Source organism: Panulirus ornatus, chromosome 5 (genome assembly GCF_036320965.1).
Source record: "Panulirus ornatus isolate Po-2019 chromosome 5, ASM3632096v1, whole genome shotgun sequence".
Taxonomy (NCBI): domain Eukaryota; kingdom Metazoa; phylum Arthropoda; class Malacostraca; order Decapoda; family Palinuridae; genus Panulirus; species Panulirus ornatus.
The window spans coordinates 1,534,122-1,557,969 of NC_092228.1; the positions used below are offsets into that span (position 1 = coordinate 1,534,122).

The 23,848-nt window shown below is 44.4% G+C and overlaps 1 protein-coding gene across 4 annotated transcripts in view; it reads right to left on the reverse strand.

Moving 5' to 3' along the window:
- Window positions 1-23,848, reverse strand: part of LOC139747069 (gamma-aminobutyric acid receptor subunit alpha-5) — a 95,364-nt gene continuing 71,516 nt past the window's right edge. For all 4 annotated transcript variants that reach the window (XM_071658872.1, XM_071658864.1, XM_071658889.1 and 1 more), the window contains exons 4-12: window positions 22,833-22,900; window positions 15,886-16,106; window positions 8,790-8,872; window positions 7,887-8,024; window positions 5,800-5,952; window positions 4,323-4,483; window positions 3,411-3,641; window positions 2,064-2,175; window positions 1-732 (exon numbers count right to left, since the gene is read on the reverse strand). In XM_071658872.1, coding sequence (XP_071514973.1) covers window positions 479-732; window positions 2,064-2,175; window positions 3,411-3,641; window positions 4,323-4,483; window positions 5,800-5,952; window positions 7,887-8,024; window positions 8,790-8,872; window positions 15,886-16,106; window positions 22,833-22,900 — 1,421 coding nt within the window. In that variant the 3' untranslated portion in view covers window positions 1-478. The remainder of the gene's footprint in view (window positions 733-2,063; window positions 2,176-3,410; window positions 3,642-4,322; window positions 4,484-5,799; window positions 5,953-7,886; window positions 8,025-8,789; window positions 8,873-15,885; window positions 16,107-22,832; window positions 22,901-23,848) is intronic.

Genomic DNA, 23,848 nt, shown 5'->3' on the forward strand with positions numbered 1-23,848 from the left:
CATGATGCCTTATTTTTCATTATGCCTAGTCATAACAGTCATGTGCCGTTACCTTATGTTACGTAAGGTTCTTGGTTTTGACCGTTTATGTCATTCATATTATATTGCACATTTGTTTATAATCCCGGACGTCAGTTGTGGTGCTGCAAAATTACAGAAACTGAACGACTATCATGCCACAACGTGTGATGTTATACTGGTTCTTCTATTGTTCCCGAGGTTCTTAGTATCTTGGACTTTAATCATCGTTATCTTCCCCAAGTTCGTCTCATACTCTCGCCTTGTTCCAAAGTGTTTTTACTGATTTTATCTCCTCAAATGTTCTTCGTACTTAATTTTCTTTCTAGTTTATGTTTGTTTCCAGTCGTTCATATTGTCCCTACACAGCTTCTCCCACATATATCATTATCTTTTCTCAGGAATTCATATCGTCTTCGTTTTCTCCCCAGTTATGTTTACATAGTTTTCTCCAACATGTCTACTGCCCTTGTCTCCTCTCCCCGCCAGCATAAGGATCTTGATCCTGAGGTCGTATGCCGATATCCTGGAAGCCTGGGTCACTCCAGTTGAAGACCAGCTCTGTGTCGTAGTAGGAGTACCAGTACCAGAGGTTGAGGAGGCCGTAGGACAGAGGGAAGAGGATCCTGCTGATGGTGTCGATGACGGAGACCGAATTGATGGACCTCTGTAGGCACGCCGTCCTCTGCCGTTCCCTTCGGTAGCTGTCGTCTCCTGTAGGTGGGAAGGAGGGTAATGGTGATGAACGGGTCAGTGACGTGGTCCTCTCCTTATGGGAAGGACTGGGGGTCAGTCAGACGCAAGACACCAACTGAAGTGTCCATGTAACCCGGGAAACATGATGGCACTACCCCTGGGTACGACGGTTTGGCCTTTCCTGTCATCATTATGGGTCAGGTCAAAGGCCAGGTCATCATACATGAGGGAAGTATCATCATGCTCAAGGGTCGTCAACCTGCCAAAGACTGTACCGTCATGCTCAATAAATGACAAATCTGGTGTTTAACTATACCTGACATGTATGACCTATGACAGTACTGAGGTCAAATAAAAAGAAACAGGAGAGAGAGAGAGAGAGAGAGAGAGAGAGAGAGAGAGAGAGAGAGAGAGAGAGAGAGAGAGAGAGAGAGAGAACACCCTACCAGAGGTAGAAAATGAACCAGACTGACAACCACATGAGATACATCTTGCAAGAATGTTTACCAAGTATCAACATCCTGTTCCACGTCAGTTTACCGTGAGAATTTATTGGTCTTCACATCTCTCATGTTCACTACCATATGTTGGAAGGGGATCATTGTGGTTCTGGAGAGTCCTGAGAACACGGGGCCTCCACAAACGCCCTAACTATCAAGCAAGTCATGCCAGAAAATGTAAGTACTAAGATAACAGCAGTGGTGTCTGGTTCATAATTTGTAATCCACATTCGCATCAGTAATGGCTAAGAGTGTTATGTTTCGCTTGGCAGTAGCGCATAAAACACTGTCGCTTTATCCAATTGCAGAACTTGACATGTTTAGAAGAACTGTGTCAGACAGCTAGTTTAAGCCACTTACACAATCACTGGCTGATTTGTGTTGCACGAATAGTTAGTTTAACCTAATTACATTTCTAACATCAAGAACAGTGTTATAGGAAAGGCGGGTAATCTCCCATTGGCTGACACCAACCAGGAGGGCCCCTTACTGACGCCACACAGGAGGGCCCTCTACTAACTGACGCCACACAGGAGGGCCCACTACTCACTGACGCCAGACAGGAGGGCCCCTTACTCACTGACGCCACACAGGAGGGCTCCCTACTCACTGACGCCACACAGGAGGGCTCCCTACTCACTGACGCCACACAGGAGGGCCCCCTATTCACTGACGCCACACAGGAGGGCCCCCTACTCATCGACGCCAGCCAGATGGGCCCCCTGCTTATCGACGCCAGCCGGGTGGGCCCCCTACTCACCGACGCCAGCCAAGTGGGCCCCCTGCTTATCGACGCCAGTCAGGTGGGCCCCCTGCTCACTAAGGCCGGTCAGGTGGGGCCCAACTCACCAAGGACACAGTGGTAGAACTGGGTCCAGCACCGCTCCTTCATCTCCGTCTGGGTCTCTGTGCTCTTGAAAGTGGCCAGGCTGTCCCCTGCATGATTCAACACGCCCGCGTCCTGCCGCCACATCACAAGAATAACAACACATCATGTTACTGTGATAATACCTACATCAGAACATGTTACTGTGATAATACCTACATCAGAACATGTTACTGTGATAATACCTACACCAGAACATATTATTGTGATGATATATACACCAGAACATGTTACTGTGATAATACCCACACCAGAACATATTATTGTGATGATATATACACCAGAACATGTTACTGTGATAATACCTACAGCTTTCTGAATGATTCTGTATACTGTAAATCAAGATAATTCATGAAATACAATAATAATCTTTTTTGTCCTCTCTGGTGCATTTAGATCTTACATTTTAGATTCAATATTCAAGAACTTTACAATCGGTAAACTTGTTCTTCACAGTTAAATAAAACCTCTGCTTTCGTGTAATAATCACATGATCAGGGGAGATACAAGATATATAACAGTCTTTTCATGTTGTGACATATACTGTGTGTGTGTGTGTGTGTGTGTGTGTGTGTGTGTGTGTGTGTGTGTGTGTGTGTGTGTGTGTGTGTGTGTGTGTGTGTGTGTGTGGTGGGACTACTCCCACGTGATCGCCTGGAACCAGAGGTCTGCGGCAGCCTGGCTTGGTAGGATGAACCATGGATGAAAAGAAAAACTTTATTACCTTCATGAACACCCTCATCGAAACTGTCATTTATAACATGTCATATTATCTTTTCTTCGGAGGCTCTAATGTCAGACAAAAGTGCATATCAAGGCCGGGCCTTAATTGAAATATAGAGAGGTTAGTGAAAGGGAAAATGAACAAACAAGGGAAAGTATATAAGAATTTGGAAGGAAGTGAAAGACCTGCTTTTAAAATATGCCAAGTCATAGTTACTAGGAAAGACATGAGAGGGTAGAGTTCCAAAGCTTCGACGTGTAGGGAGAGAAACAGTTATCAAAACGACCCACTGAGTTGATAACGGCCACACGGTACTCATGAGAGGCAGCAGCTTGTCCAGTATTGTGTGCTCTAGGTAGTGGTAGGGGCACACAAGCAGCCAGCTCTCGGGAGCAAAAACCAAAGTAATACTTAATAGAAGAGGGAAAGTGAACCATTACGTATCACTGAAACTACGTAAATAAATATCAGTAAAAACAAGAGAAAAAAAAAATTGGCACATAGGAACTTCATACCTTCGTAAAGTTCAAAAGTTTAGAGGAATGTGATCTGACGAAGTGGAGACGACCACTACTGAGGGACTCACAGAGTTGAGTGTGGCGTAAAGCTTGGCTGCATTCCTAGGACAGTTCTTCTTATGGGTCGAGTTGAGGAAGACTATCTCCGGCCGGCTGTCCAGGGACGCGTCGATGGAACCGTCGAAGGAAGTGTCCTGGGCCTGGACCAGCTCCTGCATATCTCCTAGGCTGCAGCGGTCCTCCAAGATCTCCACGTCCTCCCACTCCTCCTCCTCCGCCATGATCTCTCCAGAGCCGACCTGTGGCATCAGGCTGGGTTACCTCACTGCTACAACAACACCTCACACACTCTCAGCCAGACACTGCATCATCCCTCCCTCACACCTCATCTCCAACTTCATTTAATTGTTTACTCTACACTTACTGGCTGGGCAAATCTCGACTCTACTGTTTTCTTGAAAATAATATAAAATATTCTAATTCCTTAAAGTTGTCAAATTCTATGATCCCTGTGTCAGGGTACACTACCTACAGTCTTACATCCCTATCCTCAATGGATAGACGGGAGTTGTGAAGGATGCAGAGTAAGGGATGAAAAGCAAGAGCATAACTAAAGAATCAAGATACACGACAAACAGAATATTATCATAGAAACGTCAACACAACACTCTCCCTCCACACTATCTCTCACCATCGTGTTCAATACATAGGGAGGCACAACCAAACACAGCTTCACCACATCCTTGATCAACCTGAAATAACCTCACTCTTACGGGTAGGTTAGGTCAAATGCCACCTACTACACCATCTTCACCGCAGCTTCTCCCTCCATACAGTACAGTATAGTTCAGGTCAGACCACTACACCCTCGATACCAAAGGCCTTTGACCTGACCCAGCAAAATATGAGAGGGTAAGAAGAGAGGGAGAGAGAAGGTGACCCTCTGACCCCTGCTGGGCCTCTGTCCCTCCTGACCTCACCTTAGTGAAGAAGTGGACGCCGGCAAACTGCAGAAGGGTGGCGATGCAGTAACCGAAGCTCATGAGGATGAACCAGTCGAGGGCGGTGGCATAATGAACCTTGGGCAGGTCTGTCCTGGTGTCCAGGCTGATGGTGGAGAGTGTCAACACTGTGGTGATACCTGTAGGAGGAGGAGCCGGCTTCAGGTGGTGGATGCCAGGCTTTGCTACAGGAGGTAGGAGGGTAGGTACGGAGGGAAGGTTGGAAAAGGAGAACGGAAGTGAAAGGAAGACAGCGGAGAGCAAACACGAAAATGGAGTAAAAGAAAGAGAAAACAAGGAAGAATAACAGAAGGACTCATAAAGAATGAAAGAAAACTACGACTATAGCAGGAAGAGGAAGAGCAAAACGAAGAGAAGGCGTGGGAACAGGAAGAATCTTTCTTTATGTTATAAAAGGGAACAAATAAATTTAAATAGCCGCGACCATCCTACCTGCCATATGATTAGATCACCAGGCAGGAGTCTATGGTTGGCTGTGTGTAGTTACGGCAGTGTGGGAGGAGACAAAACACATCATGTCTTAACTGGAGAGAGACGAACACATGAAAGCAAGAACCTGGTGCTAAGGAAGGGTGAGACTAGTGCTAGGGAAGGGAAGGACTGGCCATAAGGAAGGGAGGGAGAGAGGCAGGACTACTAGTGATATATATATATATATATATATATATATATATATATATATATATATATATATATATATATATATATATATATGTGTGTGTGTGTGTGTGTGTGTGTGTGTGTGTGTGTGCGTGTGTGTGTGTGTAAGAAAGTTATCATAGAAATTATACGTAAAACCTCACAGCCTGGAAGACCAGCATATAGCAGGAAGGAGGAGGTTGTGGCAGCATAACACGTCTCGTATTGTTAAGAGTAAGAACTGAACAGACGGTGAGGGAGAGACGAGAGGCGAGGCAGTGACTACCTTTTCTTCTACCTCACCAGTAGCCACATTAATCACAAACACAACCAAAGCACAGTGTAACGTGTATCATACAATTATGTAACGTGTATCGTATAAATCAATCACTGTGCCCCCCCAGTCTCCGCGCCTTCTGTGTCCACATGCTCCACGCACAGCATGTGTGAAGTGAACACTATTTTTGGTGACAAAAATCAAAATACTGGATGGTGCGACGGCTGTATGAATCCCTCCCTCCCCAGCTATGCCCGTGCGTCTGGCAGGGGCGTCGCGTACCTCTTTTGTTTGTACCTCTGGCAGGGGCGTCCTCCCCTCCTTAATTGTACGTCTGGAAGGGGCATCTCTCCTCCCTAATCCTACGTTCTAATATGGGCGACATCCCCAGGCTTGTTCGTATGGCAGCGACGCCCCTCACCCCTCCTCGCCTTGATCGTGCGCCTGACAGTGATGCCCTCCCCACCCTGGTCGTACGCCTGGCAGAAGTGTGCGGTTCCCCGGCCGCTGACGACTCACCAAGGCCGACCCGGTCGCTGGTGGCCTCCCGGTTGATCCAGAAGGAGACCCAGGAGAGGACGACGATGAGGATACACGGGATGTACACCTGGATCAGGAAGTATCCTGCACTCCTGGACAGGTTGAAGTTTACCCGGAGCGCTGAGTACATACCTGGGGGAAGTAATGCCACATACTGAGTACATACCTGAGGGTAGTATTGCCACATACTGAGTACATACCTGAGGGAAGTATTGCCACATACTGAGTACATACCTGAGGGAAGTATTACCACATACTGAGTACATACCTGGGGGAAGTAATGCCACATACTGAGTACATACCTGAGGGAAGTATTACCACATACTGAGTACATACCTGAGGGAAGTATTGCCACATACTGAGTACATACCTGGGGGAAGTATTGCCACATACTGAGTACATACCTGGGGGAAGTATTGCCACATACTGAGTACATACCTGAGGGAAGTATTACCACATACTGAGTACATACCTGAGGGAAGTATTGCCACATACTGAGTACATACCTGAGGGAAGTATTGCTACATACTGAGTACATACCTGGGGGAAGTAATGCCACATACTGAGTACATACCTGAGGGAAGTATTACCACATACTGAGTACATACCTGAGGGAAGTATTGCCACATACTGAGTACATACCTGGGGGAAGTATTGCCACATACTGAGTACATACCTGGGGGAAGTATTGCCACATACTGAGTACATACCTGGGGGAAGTATTGCCACATACTGAGTACATACCTGAGGGAAGTATTGCCACATAGAGTACATAACTGGGGGAAGTATTACCACATATCCTTGCATACTGATATTACTATACACTAAAGATAAAACATAAATGCTAATTACATCAGCAGCTAATCACATTGAAAATATGAAACATAAATTAACATAAATTAATGATGTTATCATTATCATTGTGGCAGCACATCCACCATCAACCTCTCATATGATGAAAAGAAACACTGAGGCAAGACGTCTGAATATATGCCATCAAGCCAGAGGAAGGTGTTTACATAGCCACACTGGTTTAGTACTGTCTTGAGGACACGGAATATGACGTACAAGTAAGTGTAAAAGTATACACAAGCTGGAGTGTGTTTTTCTTATACTTGTGTTTGTGTAGTATCATAAAGTGTCCACACTGTCAGCGTCTTCCAATGACAAGTTGTTTAGCGATAAGTAACGGAGGTACTCGCTGTAGTAATCACTGTAGTCTTAAGTGTAACATTCAAATATGAAATGATTTGATATATATATGACAGACGAAAGTACTCGTCATCTTTTCTACAATATAGTAGAGTTAATACAATACAGAATACATCATGTAATACAGCATTGTAATACAATACAGAATACATAATGTAATACAGTATGTAATACAATACAGAACACATAATGCAATACAGTATTGTAATACAATATGCAGCATCTGAAGCAAACGATTGGTTGGTTTTTTGAGCTTTAGTTTCATCAAGTGCTAAGGTCACTAAGGTCAATAACGTCACATTATGACCACTAGAGTACAGGTGTTGCTGTACACACACGGCCAGATCTGTGCCAGTAATGGCACACAACACACCAGGCTGACACTGACTAGTGCAAAGCGACACACACACACACACACACATACAAGGAAATTACAAAGAAAATGTGAAAAAAAGAAGGGAAAACTCAGTTACTCAGGAGAAAAATAAGCTCTGGCTTGGCGAGCGTTAGTTCATTTAAAGTTGTAATGTTTGTAAAAGTTTAAATTGATGCATGTGGTGTTGCCAAGGTAAACACTGGAGGTGACGGAGCCTGGCTGTGACAACCTTGACTTATGCATGAGGCAGTATCTCACTCCCCTCATGATGACCTTTACAGGTCATCTACCTGACCTTCAAATAGTTCCAGTACTTCAAACATTCCTGGGGAACTAGTATCCTTGATCGGAGCTTCTACGTAAGATGGAAGAAAAAAAAATGTAGATTTGTTCACATCAATCCTTCCAAAATTATGACATAACTAAATTTACTAAAATTAAAATCAAGAATAAAATTTGTGACCCAAATTGGCCTGACCTTTCCCTGCGCGCCACCTGACCGAGTAATTGGTACACTTGGTGTTGAGGATTTCAAACTGGCTCATGGCCATGCCGGGAACGAAGCTGACCAGCTTCTGGTCCCACACGAACTTCACATCCTTCTCTGGATACCCATCTGTTGGAGGAGCACCAGAACTCATGAAATCTCAGACTTCCTGTAGGTGTGAAGTGAAGTGAGGTGAGGTGAGGTGAGGTCAGGTGTGGTGAGGTGTGGGTTGTAAGGTGTGGTGAGGTGAGGTGTGGTGAGGTGTGGGTTGTAAGGTGAGGGTTGTAAAGTGTGGTGTGGTGTGGTAAGGTGTGGGTTGTAAAGTGTGGTGTGGTGTGGTGGAGGATGGGTTAGTCTGCAGGAAGGTCGTTCATATGAAAGATTTGGATAATTTGTTTCGTGCAGAAGGTTAAGGACACGCGAGTGAGTGAGGAATAATACAACACTTCACACATTTTGTATGACTCTTAAGAAACTACAAAATGACTTTATATATACAAATGATGATCAGCTTCCTTTACTTCAGACACGTAATGATTGTAATGCAACACTTCAGTACGATCCTACCATCATAACTGATCCAATATATGGAACTAATTGTTTGAGTCAATCTTTAATGCCCTTAAATATCATCTAGGAAATGGTCTAATTAAGCTTGTTCACTAGGTATACCAAGGCAAGGGGAAGAAGCATATTATAGTTACCGTGGATACGAATCATGTCTACACCGGTTACCATGGTAACCCAAGAGGAATGGTATATGGACTGTGGTTACCATGGTAACAGGTGAGAGGATTTGTGCACTGCCATGGTAACAGGAGAGGCGGGTGAGGGTTGTGCACTACCATGGCAACAGGAGAGGTTGGGAGGGGGTGAGGGTTGTGCGCTACTCACAGCTGCTGATGACCAGAGGACATGACTGTTTGTCCATCGGGAAGTTACGAAGTTCCATGGGACACTTGGCCTTGATCGTCAACCTGGGCGGGGACGAACACTGTGTGAGAGAGAGAGAGAGAGAGAGAGAGAGAGAGAGAGAGAGAGAGAGAGAGAGAGAGAGAGAGAGAGAGAGCACTACGGAAGGTCAGGTCATGTACCGACTGTTCTTGCCCACAATAGACATACCACCACAACCATCATAACGGATAACGACAGTTATTATAATTGGTACGCATTACATATAACCTTAATACTAAGATGAAGTTTAAAAACCATCCAGACGTTTTCTATCACTTCGTGAGAATAAAGAGATAGCTAATGTCAACTTATGGTTGACGTCAAAACCTAACCTGTAGATCTTGAGTATATATGGAGAAATTGGCAACATTTCAAGTCCATTCGTCGATAATTGAGATAAGGTGATAACATATTGTGACATGATCAGTACTGCACCTGACCCTCAAAGGTTAGGTCACAGGGCATGGTACAATGACCACAAGTCGTATCATCTCTCAAGGGTCGTACCGTCGTTTTTAACAATCGTACCATCGCGCTCAAAGACCGTAACAGCGTGTTTCAGGGCTGTAACGTTGCGCTAAGGTGATTACAAGATGAAAGACATATCATAATGTTATGACGTGAGAAATTCCTCTGCTACTCAATGGGTGTCAACTCTGCCCCCCAGACCTCACCTCTGCCCCCAGACCTCACCTCTGCCTCCAGACCTCACCTCTGCCTCCAGACCTCACCTCTGCCCCCAGACCTCACCTCTGCCCCCAGACCTCACCTCTGCCCCCAGACCTCACCTCTGCCCCCAGACCTCACCTCTGCCTCCAGACCTCACCTCTGCCCCCAGACCTCACCTCTGCCCCCAGACCTCACCTCTGCCCCCAGACCTCACCTCTGCCCCCAGACCTCACCTCTGCCTCCAGACCTCACCTCTGCCTCCAGACCTCACCTCTGCCCCCAGACCTCACCTCTGCCCCCAGACCTCACCTCTGCCCCCAGACCTCACCTCTGCCCCCAGACCTCAACTCTGCCCCCAGACCTCACCTCTGCCCCCAGACCTCACCTCTGCCCCCAGACCTCAACATTGTGACTGGGACGCCACACGTACTGAACACGAAACATACATTATAACTTGCCCGGGTCGGAGTGTAGCGCCCTTGTCTTGTGGTGGTCGTGGTGATGCAGCCCACGTGCAGGGAGAGGCAAGTTGTCCAAGAGGCAAGAGAGGCTCATTATGAACACTAATGGCACAGCTCAGGGTATATGTCACGGACGCAGCTCACGATGTACAGGAGGAAGGGGCTGTAGTTTCTTTTCTGTACGGGACAGTTAGCAGAGGTGGTTTATATGCAGGAAGGGCGGTTTAGCCAAGGAACTGGTTTATAAGATGCGGTTTATAAGGAAGGGACGGTTAGAAGGAGGGGTGATTTACCACGAGCAATGGTTTACAACGAGCGCTGTACATGAAGGGCAGGTTCACGTGGCTGGCGCGGGTTACAAATGTTGTACTACATTCAAGATAAGAGCTGATGGTTGGTAGAGATAGTCGACCGGGTTGTGCAGTGCCAAACACTTGTAAACATAACAAACAGACAAACAAACGCCACCCGGTTATTATAAGGTTATTATAACATGAAATTACAAACCATCCAGGCCTCTGGACGTAATCTTATGTACAGATAAACTATAACAATAACAAAATAACTGGAATTAATATATTATGAGATGAATTCACCTGGTCTTAAGGAAATTATTTCCTCTATATATACCAAATAGAGCAACATGATCTTTTTGCAGGAAAATATAGTGAGCACGACAATATATTAAGGAAGTATCAACACCTCTGTAAGATCTGCTCTCAGACCTGTACTCTTGTAATGTTAATGTCAACATAACAGGAGGGGAGGGAGGGGGGGGGGGAGACTAAAAAAAATACTGAATAGAAAACGGAAACCATAATATTTCTGTTTTCCAAACAACAGCTGACATTTATTAACACAAACAAAACTTCTCATCTGTAACCCCCACGTGGGTCATGTAAATTATAGGCTGGTAAATACACACACTGGAAAGTATTACAATCGACATGATCAAATTTATTCAATATTTGTATGAGTAAAGGTTTGTTATATTGTATGGTTTTGTTGTGTTATTCTGTAGGATAAGTAATGTTTTATTAATTTTGTGTAGGAGAAACTTAATAGATGGCAGCATCCACACAGTAGAGTATGAGAGTGTGTTTATGTGACATTGTAACATGGGATCTTCATTGTTATCAAGTACATTTTTTTGACATCTGCTATGGTTTGTCTCCATATCTTTATGTCATCAGTAACTACCTATCAGGTTATTGACAAAATGAATAAACGAGTTTCTTAAAGCAAAATATTACTAATTCATTTCTTTAAAGATTAAACAGGAACGTTACCGCGAGGTCTGGCCTAGATTACTATTGGCTAATCTTTTCTTACGATCAAGTAATCAGTTTCTCCTGGCAACAAAGTAATTAGTATAATTACATTTGGATGGTCATTATCGATGGCATACAAACTCATTTCAAAATAACATTTTTCTTCGACTTGTTAACATGATGCTGTAGAGCGCCTAGTGTACACACACCTCCTATTTGTTCATTGTACCACGATCACGTGTCTGCTGACCAGTTTACACTGTCGGGTGCACAGGCTTGTTCCCTGGACCTGGTAGTTAGCGTCATTCAGATTGTTGTCCTTCAGTTTCTCGTTATATATAAAAAAAAAATATATTCCACACAACACAATTCGTGACCGTCAGACTCAGGCTACGCAATTTCTGGCCACGAACGTTGAGACAACGCAGAAAATGGGGTTCAGTTTCATCCATGATAACTTCTCGTTTTCATTTTTTTTTTTCCTTTTCCGAAAGAACAGAAATATTGAGGAATTGCTGGTATGACGGACCAACGCTGGGAGCCTGGCAGTTCATCTCCCAGTTAACAACAGTTTGGTCTTTAACTGTCACAAACTGTATCAGTCGATCCTGCCAGGTTGTGAGGCAGACCATATATGACTTATATGTTACGGTCAGGAGCTGATACAGCAATCATACACTACATCACGGATACAGCAGTCATACACTACGTCATGGATACAGCAGTCATACACTACGTCATGGATACAGCAGTCATACGATAAATAATGTGTAATCCATACAGTCACTATAACTTCACCTTATATAAAAATATTTGTAACTTACGATATAACTGACCAATTCAGTCATTAATATCTTAACAAATGGAACTAAAAAAAATAAACATCAGGAAACTTTGCGATTCTCATCTCTATTTCTTGACATTTTTCTGTTGAAATATTGATCTTCATTTTGTGTGTGAAATACGGTGTTGTAGTGTGAAAGAAAATGGATGTGCATTGTTCTGATCCACCAGTCCTTTTGTGGCAACTCAAGGCCACTCCACACAGAGCTGACAATGCTGTACAACAGGGTAGACAATAGTGGCGGGGTATACATCAGTTCTCTACCCGCAGTGTACACAAACAGATGAGTGACTCATCCTCCGTACACTGTTCCTGCATGACTACTGCTTCTCCTCCATTGTGATATCCTCCATATTTCACCCATGTCTTGTTCCCGCATTGCCTACTTCAATCTTCATGTCTCCTCCTCGTCTGCCACTTCACTATAACCATCTCCATCGTTTCATGTCATTTCCTTTCATCCAGCACCAACCACACACATCTCATCCACCAAGAATATAAAGTTAGGAAGGCCTCGTCATCCACCAGTCTGCGTGTTTACGCTCATCCAACATCCAGACCAGCCAGGCACGTCCTCACCCGGACAGACCATCTTTCCGTAGGCCTTAGAAACTCATCTGACCAAACCCACGTCTACTGTGTCCTCAGCCTCCGATATTTTGCCATTCCCCTCGCTCACTCCCTCACCCCCTCCCACCATCACAACACACTTCATTCAGTACAGTCGCCGAGGCTCTCAGGGAGCTGCTGGTGTAGCTGCAGGAGGGTCGAGTATACATACTGTCGACTGACTGACTGTCAGTCTGAGGGTGAATGATGAGCTGGGTGAACAGTGTCCCTCACCGTCCGTGATTGGCTGACATTTCAAGTATTGCATTCAGGGGCTGGCTGGTGGGGAGGGTGGTCGTGCAGGTTGGGCAGGGAAGGAGGGAGGCAGGAAAGACGGGACTTCTAGTCTGACTTTACATTACCTGGACTCTGGAAGAGCGAGAGTAGGTTGTGAGACTGAGACAACATGGCGGAGGAGATTTATCATAAAAACTTTACAGAAGACAACTTACCAACGAGAGTACTGACTGCCGTGGTAACACGCGTCTGTAGTCTTCCTCTCCACAATGACATCCAATAAGAGCAACACATTCAAGTGCTGGTGAACACAACTTATGGAACTTTAGGGATACAAGTTCCAGGAGCAGAACGGAACGACCCTTGAGCACGACGGAACGATCCTACAGAAGGACGGAATGACCCTTGAAGACGAGGGTACGACCCTCAGCTATGAAGGTCCTGACTTCTGACCTGATTCTCATAGGTCAGGTCAAAGGCTGGGCCATCTATATACTGAAGGGTCGTACCACTGTACTCTAGAAGTTAAGAATCATTATTGATTACCACAAACCACGTCACGTGGCACCCACAACTACTCATCACGAAATTAATTCGTTGATCTTCACAAGGTGGTTGGTCGCCTTCGTGAAGGTTCGTGAGGACGGCATCATTCGTGTGTTCTACGACCAGACAAAGGTTGAATCTTCCGTCCCATCAGCCAGGCCGGCCGCCCGGGGTCGCTCCACTAACTTTCTCCCTCTGGTTGATTACCTAAGCTTCCACCTTCCTGTGACCAAGTTTGTCACAGTCGCAGGAACAAATATCATACAGTACAATTCTCTCTGTATTTCAATGTTTACAAATTTCACTTCAGATAGTACGTCAACTTAACAGACCAAGTTATATGTTTACTGTCAAACATGGACTCATGATTCACTTTATGAATTCGAACGCGAAGTATGAACTACACGGGTTCATGAGTGAACGAGTCATTATCTCTGATTTTAATGCTATAAGCGTCTTGTCCGGCGGGTGGGTAGTCCACAGTGGAGCCGACCCTGGGCCCCAACAGCTTAGCATGGGCCGTCCTAACGCGCGGTGTGGAGCAGGCTTTACCTTCCTCCTAGCATCACTTATATCATTGTCCTCACTTGTTGCCTCGTTAGTACATACAGACAGGTTCCTGTGTGCTGTCACTCACTCAGTATATCGTGTACAGTGTACGTATCCCAGTCAGTCAACACATCCCACTAAGACTACCCACATTACATGCTCAAAACAACTGGTCGCTGAGACGTTTCCAGAGGTGTGAGCACCAGCACCCGCCTCAGTGTGCCTCAGGCTATCTTGACGGAAGGCTGTTCTTTCTTTATTCTCCCTGGCTGCTCTCTGACAAAAGCCAGCATTAAGCTTAGTCTTAGCGAACTTTTACATAACTACACATTCCTATCAGCAGCTGTGAAGTTACAGCGGAGATCATATCATACGATAAACAATCTAAAATGATAGTTGAACTATGTAACCATCATCTGATTAATAACAACAGCTGAAACAGCCGGTATACAGATTAAAAGTCAATAATAAGTAAAGCCCAAAAGACTGTAGTAACATATCAGAATTATTTAAAAAAAAAAAATTATTCAGATGTCATAGCAGAAAGAAAACAAAAAGTACTGAAATATAGTTTCCCCGCCAAGTAAACACACTAACTCAGAGGCAGTTTCGTGTGCACCAAGGGTGGGTCTCTACTGGTTCGTGTATAAAGTTCAGATATGTAGGGACGAAGATTTAGCAGACTTCGTACACATCATCAGGAGAGACAGACCGCTGGGTCTTATGGATAAATGAACATGGGTTGTGGCAAACAACTTCAGTAAACAATAAGTAAAATAGTAATAAAATAAAAATTAATAGAAAAATAGTAATAATAATAATTATTATTCATAATAATGATAATGATGCAGACGTCATCTTTTTGTTCCTCCTGTGGAAGAGAAGATTATGTCTCTACTGACGAGGATGACTGTTGTAAACGATGCCAAATTAATTAAACGTTTGTCGTCTACGTCCACCTGTGGCGGACAGGTGGCGCAGCGGGCAACAAATCGTCTCTTTCCAAAATAAAGATTGGTATTGTTAGTCACAGGTGGTCTTTATGCGGTCTGTATGGGGTCTCTGGAGGAAGATGGGATGGTTAGGTTGTGTTCTTATTTAATGATCCATACGACCAGTTCACCACAGTAGTGTCTGTGTGTGTGATCACTAATTGTGTGTTACGGGGAGACAGTTTTACACTGGTGCTGCCCCGTCTCTTAACCTTGTATATATGTACCATCTCTTTACTCACACCCACACCCTACACACACACACAGCGGCGGTCGAAGGGTATTTTCAGGATGAACACAACACAAGTGTTGTCAGGAAGATCTGATGTTGGGAGAGGCGAGCGAGGACCTGTACCGGGCGAGGAGGGAGTGGGAGGTACGGGGGGGGGGGGGGGGGGGGGGGGCTCCGGCTGGTGGCGAGGGAGGAGGAGGAGGAGAGACAGTAATGTGGAGGGAAGAGAAGGATTATCTTACTTCCGGAGGCACAGGTGAGGAAGACATACAACAACTTAAACACGGAAGGAGGAGGAGGAGGAGGAGGAGGAGAGGAGGAGGAGAAGGAGTTGTCAATAAAATAAAGAGACTACTGTTCATGTGGCACTGTAGGAAGGTCTGCCTGCTCCCCACACCCCATGATCCCCCCTTCATACAAGCGTATCGTTGCCTTCATCATCCGACTCACAGCACACACGACCCTCCTGACGGAAACGTCAGCAACAGTCTCCTCCTCCCATGCCCTCAGGTGACGAGGGCGCATCCCGGCTTACCATACAGAGCACAACTCTCTCTCTGTCTCCCCCAGTTAACGGGGTGAGGTGAGGTGAGGTGAGGTGAGGGGAGAAGGTGTTCATGACGCACCTCATGGAGTACAGGATGTCACCGTTCTGGTTGATCCTGATAAGTTTGTTGGGTCTGGTGGTCATGTGCACGTAGGAGCCCAGGCCGTTGTGGAAGTATGTGTCCGGCTTCCAGAGGGCCTCCAACATCTTGATGTTCAGCGTTAACTGCTGCAGCGGCCCGTTGAACCGCAGGCGGTCGTCGCTCCACTCCTGACGCAGGTAGCACTCCATCGAGTACTTCTGTACCGGGAGGAAGAAGAGTCAGGTGGGTGTAGTGGTCATGCTGATGTGAGGGAAAGTCAGGCAACACACGACCTGACTTTTCTATCTTTTATTTTTTTTGCTCCAGTCACGGAGAAGAGTCCACATCAGGGCCAGACCTTACCTGAAATATAAAGAGGTTAATGAAAGGGAAAAAGAGATGAGGTTATCTGCTGAAGGACAGTAATAGTATCCTGCAGTCCTGATCTATGTATATGTAAACTGGAAATAACAGATGGTGGAAGAGGTCTGGATAGGTAGAAGAAATGGTCTGGTTGTGTGAAGGAAGGAAGGAAGGAAGGAAGGAAGAAAGAAAGAAAGAAAGAAAGAAAGAAAGAAAGAAAGAAAGAAAGAAAGAAAGAAAGAAAGAAAGAAAGAAAGAAAGAAAGAAAGAAAGAAAGAAGAAAGAAAGAACGGAAGGAAGGAAGGAAGAGCAAGTAAAAGGTACAAAAAGGCGAAGGAGAAGGCATGATGGTGCGAGAGACAAAATATAGAGATAAGTAAGGTAAGCGGAGACAAAGATGTTATTTCAGTTATTGTGATGCTGTTGCCCATGACGGCTACGCTCGAACAGGACGGCACGACCCTTGGCTATGACCTTTTACCTGACCCTTAAAAATCAGGTCGAGGGTCAGGTCTTCGTACCCAAATACCGTCATACTCAGGGGCCTCACCGTCCTGCTCAAGGGTTGTACCGCCGTTCTCAAACGATCGTTCCCGTCATGCACAATGGTCATCTCCGGGTTCAAGGGTCGTAACGATGTGCCAGGTGGGTCAAGCGGAGCCTCAGCCGTGTTAACCTCTGACCTCCTCTACTATCATCAACCATCAACGCACAACCATCATTCATTATAGTATTTTCATATTGCTTGTGTTAGGAGAAAGGTTCAGCAAGGTGGGAGTGTTAAAATTGGGTTAATTTTCTATATAATGAATTAAGTTTCACGTGGTTGAAACATTTAGAAACATAGAAAAGAAAAAGTATTTTGTTGAAAAACGAAAATGAGAAAAATGAAGTCAGCTGATGTCATTTCTCGTTTCACATGTATAAAAATATTTTTCTTGTGTAATTCCGTTCAATGATCGTTCACTGATTTAGAGATTATCTAAGATAAATCTAAAATCACATAAAGTTTTTAAAACAGGCGATGAGAGGCGTTGGCGCCACGCCCCCCTGACTCCTAGCAGCAAACCTGGTCACCAAGTGTGACCCAAACTTGGTGTGATGTTATGCGAACACTTATTAAGTCATTGTCTTCGTAATGGTAAATAACAGTAAAGGAAGTGTTCACGATCATGTTGATACTCAGAGAAATAAAGTGGCAGGATATATATTCTTCCCTCTCATCATCCAGAACTTAATGTCTTTACTGACGGGAAAGTTTTGCATTTCGGAAAAAGCAGAAAAGAAAGAAAAAAGCCAAATGAAATGTCGAGTCAAGCGAGGTTCGTCATGATTCAGTAGCCATCACCAGTGTACCACCAGAAGCGCGAGGTAACACTACACAAGTAACAACCATGCTCGAGGAGTGCAGGTGGGGATGATAAACACCATCAGTAATGACTCATCTGCAGCAGAACCGTGTCAAAAATCGTCGAGCCTTCCACACTGACATGATAGTCTCCTGTTTACAACTTACTGGCGAGGCAAAAAAGGCGGTTTAAAATTCATCTCCATTTGCAATTCAGTAGTATACCTGGATCCGCTGATATCTAATCTGAATTTCAGAGAATGCGATGCCACAGATTTCCACAACACCCTGTGTTTCCCTGACAATGAACCCATTTCTCTGTAACAAAAGCAATATACATATGTTGTTGTTGTGCCCATTTTCTTAAGACACATTTCCTTTGTGGGAAGTAGGACTACAGAGTTTCTGTTATAAAAGTAGATATAAGTATTATAACTACATCTATTTCAATAACTGATGGGGATGTAATACAATTTATTCTTTATATACAAATTTCTGGCCTTGGTCACGAGAATGCATTTCAGTTATTCATATTTTAGGTTTCACTGAAAACAAAAAAATTAAATATTTTCGTCGAAATATCACACGTATGAATCCTAGAAATGTGTGTTCTTGTCAGAGTTCACCATATTTTCTCAAGGTTCATGTTCTCTACGCTACATAATACAAGCTTCCCCATCTGGCGGCAACACCTTAGTTATATGTAGATGATTCTGTTGTGATGTTTTGTCTCGTCCTGGTACGTCTGGACCATCGTCTCTCATGCAGTCACAGGAATGACCCAACTCCTGATGACTCAGGTCATCATCATAATGTTTACTGTCTCGTCAGTGACACTGTGTAGACGTGTACGATTTGCTTCATGTGTGTGTGTGTGTGTGTGTGTGTGTGTGTGTGTGTGTGTGTACGTCTGTCGTGGCTCTCGGGAATCATTTCTCCGCTCGGGAAGACAAAAACAAGGGTTCGGTCACTGCCTGGTTTCACGCCACGGCTCGAACGGTCACGTCACGACATAACGACGACTGAACAACCCTTGAGAACAACAACAACAACAACCTAAGTGTTGAGGAGGCTGACAACACAAGTAGGACAGGTTTAGTCATCGTACTAATGAGGTTAAGTCGTCATACTCTACACCCGGATACAACAAACCACTGTTCATGTAAATCCAGGTGGCCCCGTACTAACGCAGGACACACACCATACAGTTATGAACAATTCACTAGATCCAGTGCAGCTTGGGTGAGGAAACTGAGGAAGAACTCGACAGCAGACACGCCAGGCAAGACGGTTACAGGTGCGTCATGTATGGTGTGTTCTGATGATGGACAGAGGAAAGGTTGTGAGTCGACATTCAACATTATGAACCACATCTGTCTAGAACTGGAGACGGTGACGAGGTCTGCACGTGTCCGACAGAAGGGGTCAGCTCTGCACGTGCAGGCTTGGAGAGGGCCACAACACAGGATCACAATGTGATTCTGCATCAAGTAAGGCCGTCAGCACGAGGGGACGACCCTTGAAAACGACGTTATGACATTTGCTGTGACGTTCTGGTCTCTGACCTCACCCATCTCCGGTCAAAGACCATAGAATGTAACTGTAATTATAACACAAGCAATATTCGTCTTTCTGTTGAAATTAAGAATTATTGGGTTGGATCAGATGTTGATAATAAATAATTTCTATATGTTCATGGTATATCTGGAAGCATTAATCTTGATGTCTGCTAACTAAAGTTAAGTCTGACCATCTCATCAGTCTATCATAAAACAGCTCAGCAGTTTTCAGCGGGAGAGCAACTTTTACATTCCAGGGGTCTCGAACCCGCCAATAAACTACTTAAACAAAACTCTGAAACAGAATGGTGCAAAAGTTCGTGTTCCCTGCTGTGCTGGAGTGACGCAACTTTTTGTTCGTCCCTGTAGGAAAATGAACAAGAGAAATATCACTACAGAGGAGCACATAGACGACCCAGTGAGAGATCGTATTATGCTCCTGCAATGATGCTGAACACCTACCTGAAGGAGACGTCCACGATATTTCAACTGGTGGTTATCACTTGACGTGGACAGCCTTAATGACCCTGGTGATTGAGAAGACTAAAGCCCAAACAAGCAACCAATTACATATCACTTAATGACCTCGTTTAAGCCTTGCATGACCCCAAGATTGTAGGGTTTGGGGGTGGGGTGGGGGGGATGGTGGAGACTGAGAGAGAGAGGAGAAAGGGGGAGGGAGCCAGGCACCATACAGGCCACAATAGGCTGGTCACACTACACTTGCTCGTCAATATCGGCCAGTATGACCACGTCGTGTGGCCGCCCTCTGCACACCTCCTGGCGCGCCACACTACACTGTTATCCTCCGCCGCCAGACACATGCACGTACTGCTGTCTGTTAACGTTCGTCCTGGACTGTCTTTAGCCAACTGTCTAGTCTTCTTTTGTAAGTTTCGGTCACCCCTTCCAGAGAGAGAGAGAGAGAGAGAGAGAGAGAGAGAGAGAGAGAGAGAGAGAGAGAGAGAGAGAGCGTAAATGAGATGGCCTTGATTAAGGCATACAATTGCCCATGTCGTTTCACATAACATTAATAAGGGTTATTTCCTTTTGTTTAAAGAAGTTATTTCATATGTTCACCTTCCATCATAATTTTACCTGATAATCATTACAGAAGAAATACATCAACAGTATATTTTTTTGTAATTCATTTGTCTTATAAACTTTTCAAAACAGAAAAGGTAAACGTTAATAGAAATTAGAAAATAATAAATTCTCAGATTTTAAGAAACGTTTTTTACAACCACAATCACCATGACTGTGTGTGATGGCATGTCAGCTTCCCTCAACTTCTGGGTTTTAACGGTTGATTTTGATTTCACAGCAAATATTTGCATATACTGACGACTGGAGAATGTAACAAAATTGATTTTAAACCAAAAACATACAGAACCTGATTTAGATACATTCAAGGTAATATCAAAATGTATTTTCTCACGTAGACAGCATCAACCCCCAGTGTGCTGTAAATCAAGTTTGATTAAGAGGTTTTGATGCACATATAATACTAGGAGGGTAGGCAACACTCACTGATCTTCAAAACCTCAATGCATAACGAGAATGTCATTAATATGATTTAATTTACCTTCATTTCAATGTGTGCGAGAACAAATCCTCACCATTGTGGTCAAGAAATATAAACACTACATAAGTTTACAGGAATTCAAGATGGGTGTCAGAAATGAATAATGTTACCCCCAGTGAACGCTGGCTCTCCTGTTAACCCAATTAGAGTGAGGAGATGCCGAACGTCGCCAGGGAATGGGACAGAAGGATCGCAATCTGTGCTTGAAGAAAACTCATAATTAAACATCTGAAAGCAATGTCGTCTGGGTGAGCGAAGGTTCTGCATTGTGGGAGCAGGAATTCTGGCTTGTAGGACCTGGTGTTTGCAACTGTCGAGGAATACAGCAGTGAGATACAGCATATCTTTTGTTTTACCATGTAACGCTGATAAACAATATCTACAACCAGTATTTATAACCTTGTTATTCATAATAACAAGCTTGTCTTCAGGAACATTTGGTATTATTTTTTCTATACTTTAGTAACGATTTCTTTTATCTTAGATTAACATTATCATTACGTAAACGGCGATCGGGTTTTTCTTCCACAGTTAAGTTAAAAATGCTTTACTTTAGGCTATCCTAGGTTAGGTTAGGCTCTGCTAGGTTACACTAGGCTAGGCAATGCTAGGCTAGTTCACTTTAGCTAGGTTGGATTACGTACGTAGAATATCCTGAATAAACGTTTCACTGACCGTTGCCGTATTTAACGAACGGTACAATACTCTCTCTCTCTCTCTCTCTCTCTCTCTCTCTCTCTCTCTCTCTCTCTCATGTAGGCTATAAAACATCACTACATCCTCCTCAACCGACTTTCTCGAAATCTAAATACTGTTTGGTGTTAACATAGGTGTAAGGGCGAATTCGAGGTGTCTTTAAGATAGGATTCCGGGTCTTATGCGTGTCCGGGAATCCCACCTCATGTTAGGTGACGGTTACAGGGGCAATAACGTGGTATACATCGGCGGACCTTGTAGTTGGCAGAGTATAGCATTCTCTTCCGCTAGACTTCACCATAAGGATGTTTATCTTGTTATCAAGTAATACACTTGTAAACCTAATGATTTCTGAATGTAATATGATCTCTATACAGTATACCAGCAGTAAGAACGACTTTCTCCTCCTCTTAGATAGGACTATGAACCTTGTGAACATTATAATACTGCCTTGTCATCTTCTAAATTCCTACCAAAAGGAAGGCATTACCATAGTTTATGCTTAGATTACAGACTTTATGTATCTTTGTGGAACTCATATCTTGGCACATTCTGCCTACTGCATTTCCTGAGAGAGAGAGAGAGAGAGAGAGAGAGAGAGAGAGAGAGAGAGAGAGAGAGAGAGAGAGAGAGAGAGAGAGAGAGAGTCGAAAACAAAGAAACAATGAAGGAAGACAAGAAAAATGAAGAGGAAAGAGCTGATTGATTAGTTGGCGATTTGGGCTTTCGGCCTACGATCAGCCAGGGTCATTAAGGTCATCAACGGCAAGGTATAACTACCAGTTGAGACTACATGAACACCTTCAGGTGTTCATGACCCTCCACGTGGGCACCTGCCAGTCAGTGAGGAACAGACAGGTAACGAGCGGGTTAGTGGGCGACCACAGGATGACCGTTGTGACGACTGTTTGGAAATAACCCTTCATCTGTCTGGGATCAGTCTGGGACATGTTGGGCTCGGGAAGGGATGGGATGAGACGATAAGTTTAGTAAGGCATAGGAAGGGAATAGGTAGGGGTTGTGGGAGAGTGGCTGGAAGTGGAGAGGGGATAGAAATACCGTGATTTTGGTATGGGATATGACAGTTGGGATATGGGACATGACAGTTGGGATATGGGACATGACAGTTGGGATATGGTACAGTCTGACATGGCTGGGAGATGAGCTACACATTATATTAGATGGGAAGATGTAGGGACATATGACAGATAGCAAGGTTAGGTTAGCATACGATCCTGATGGCATAAAAATGATAAAAAATAGTCATATTAACTGACACAATCAGAGTAAGACATGCGCTTCAACAAACTAACACTTACAACAATAACATGGCACTAGACACACTGCCGTGCATACGATTGTTTACATATATGAAACTTAGTGAGTAACCTACCATGTCTTTCTCAGAGATGGGGCCCATGCTGCGTATTAGGAGGCTAAACTTCACGATCGTAGTCTGTCCTGGAAAAAAGAAAATAGAAAATCAGTTAGTGTAAGCGTGTACGTGCGTCAGTAAGTGTGTGTGTACGTGAGTGTGTGTGTACGTGCGTCAGTGAGTGTGAGTGTGTACGTGCGTCAGTGAGTGTGTGTGTACGTGCGTCAGTAAGTGTGAGTGTGTACGTGCGTCAGTAAGTGTGAGTGTGTAAGTGCGTCAGTAAGTGTGAGTGTGTACGTGCGTCAGTAAGTGTGTGTGTACGTGCGTCAGTGAGTGTGAGTGTGTACGTGCGTCAGTAAGTGTGAGTGTGTACGTGCGTCAGTAAGTGTGAGTGTGTACATGCGTCAGTGAGTGTGAGTGTGTACTTGCGTCAGTAAGTGTGTGTGTGTACGTGCGTTTAACATTTGGCAAGAGCTCTTGTCAGTAACGGCCTGGTCCCGGATGTAGCAGTTAGCGTTGCTGACCGTGACGCATTCGCGGGCCGGCCAAGCTCAGGGTATCGCTTTACATCCTGGTTACGGCAGTCGGCCCACAGTCAAACCACATGTTCATCAACCCCTTGAGGTTGGTCGATAAAATGGGTAGCTGGTTCAGGCTAGGATATATATATATATATATATATATATATATATATATATATATATATATATATATATATATATATATATATATATGAGATGGGTTTGATTAGGGTCTCCATTGTCCGTGGTGTCTTAGCCACATAGAAAAAAACTGGAAGTACAATACAAAAGATCAGGAATGGACCTAAATATCCTCAGCACAACAATGACATACAAGAAGCCAAGATCATATTGACCAGGGAAAACTAAGTCATGTTTTAAACTGCCACAAACTGACGGTGCCAAACTTAGCGAGAAACTTGTTGCTTCCAGCCAGCGACTGACGACCAAGTTTTAAGAGACGCCTGGCAGGGGGTGGGCTGCCTCGCTTAATCGACGACTGTCTGTTAACTG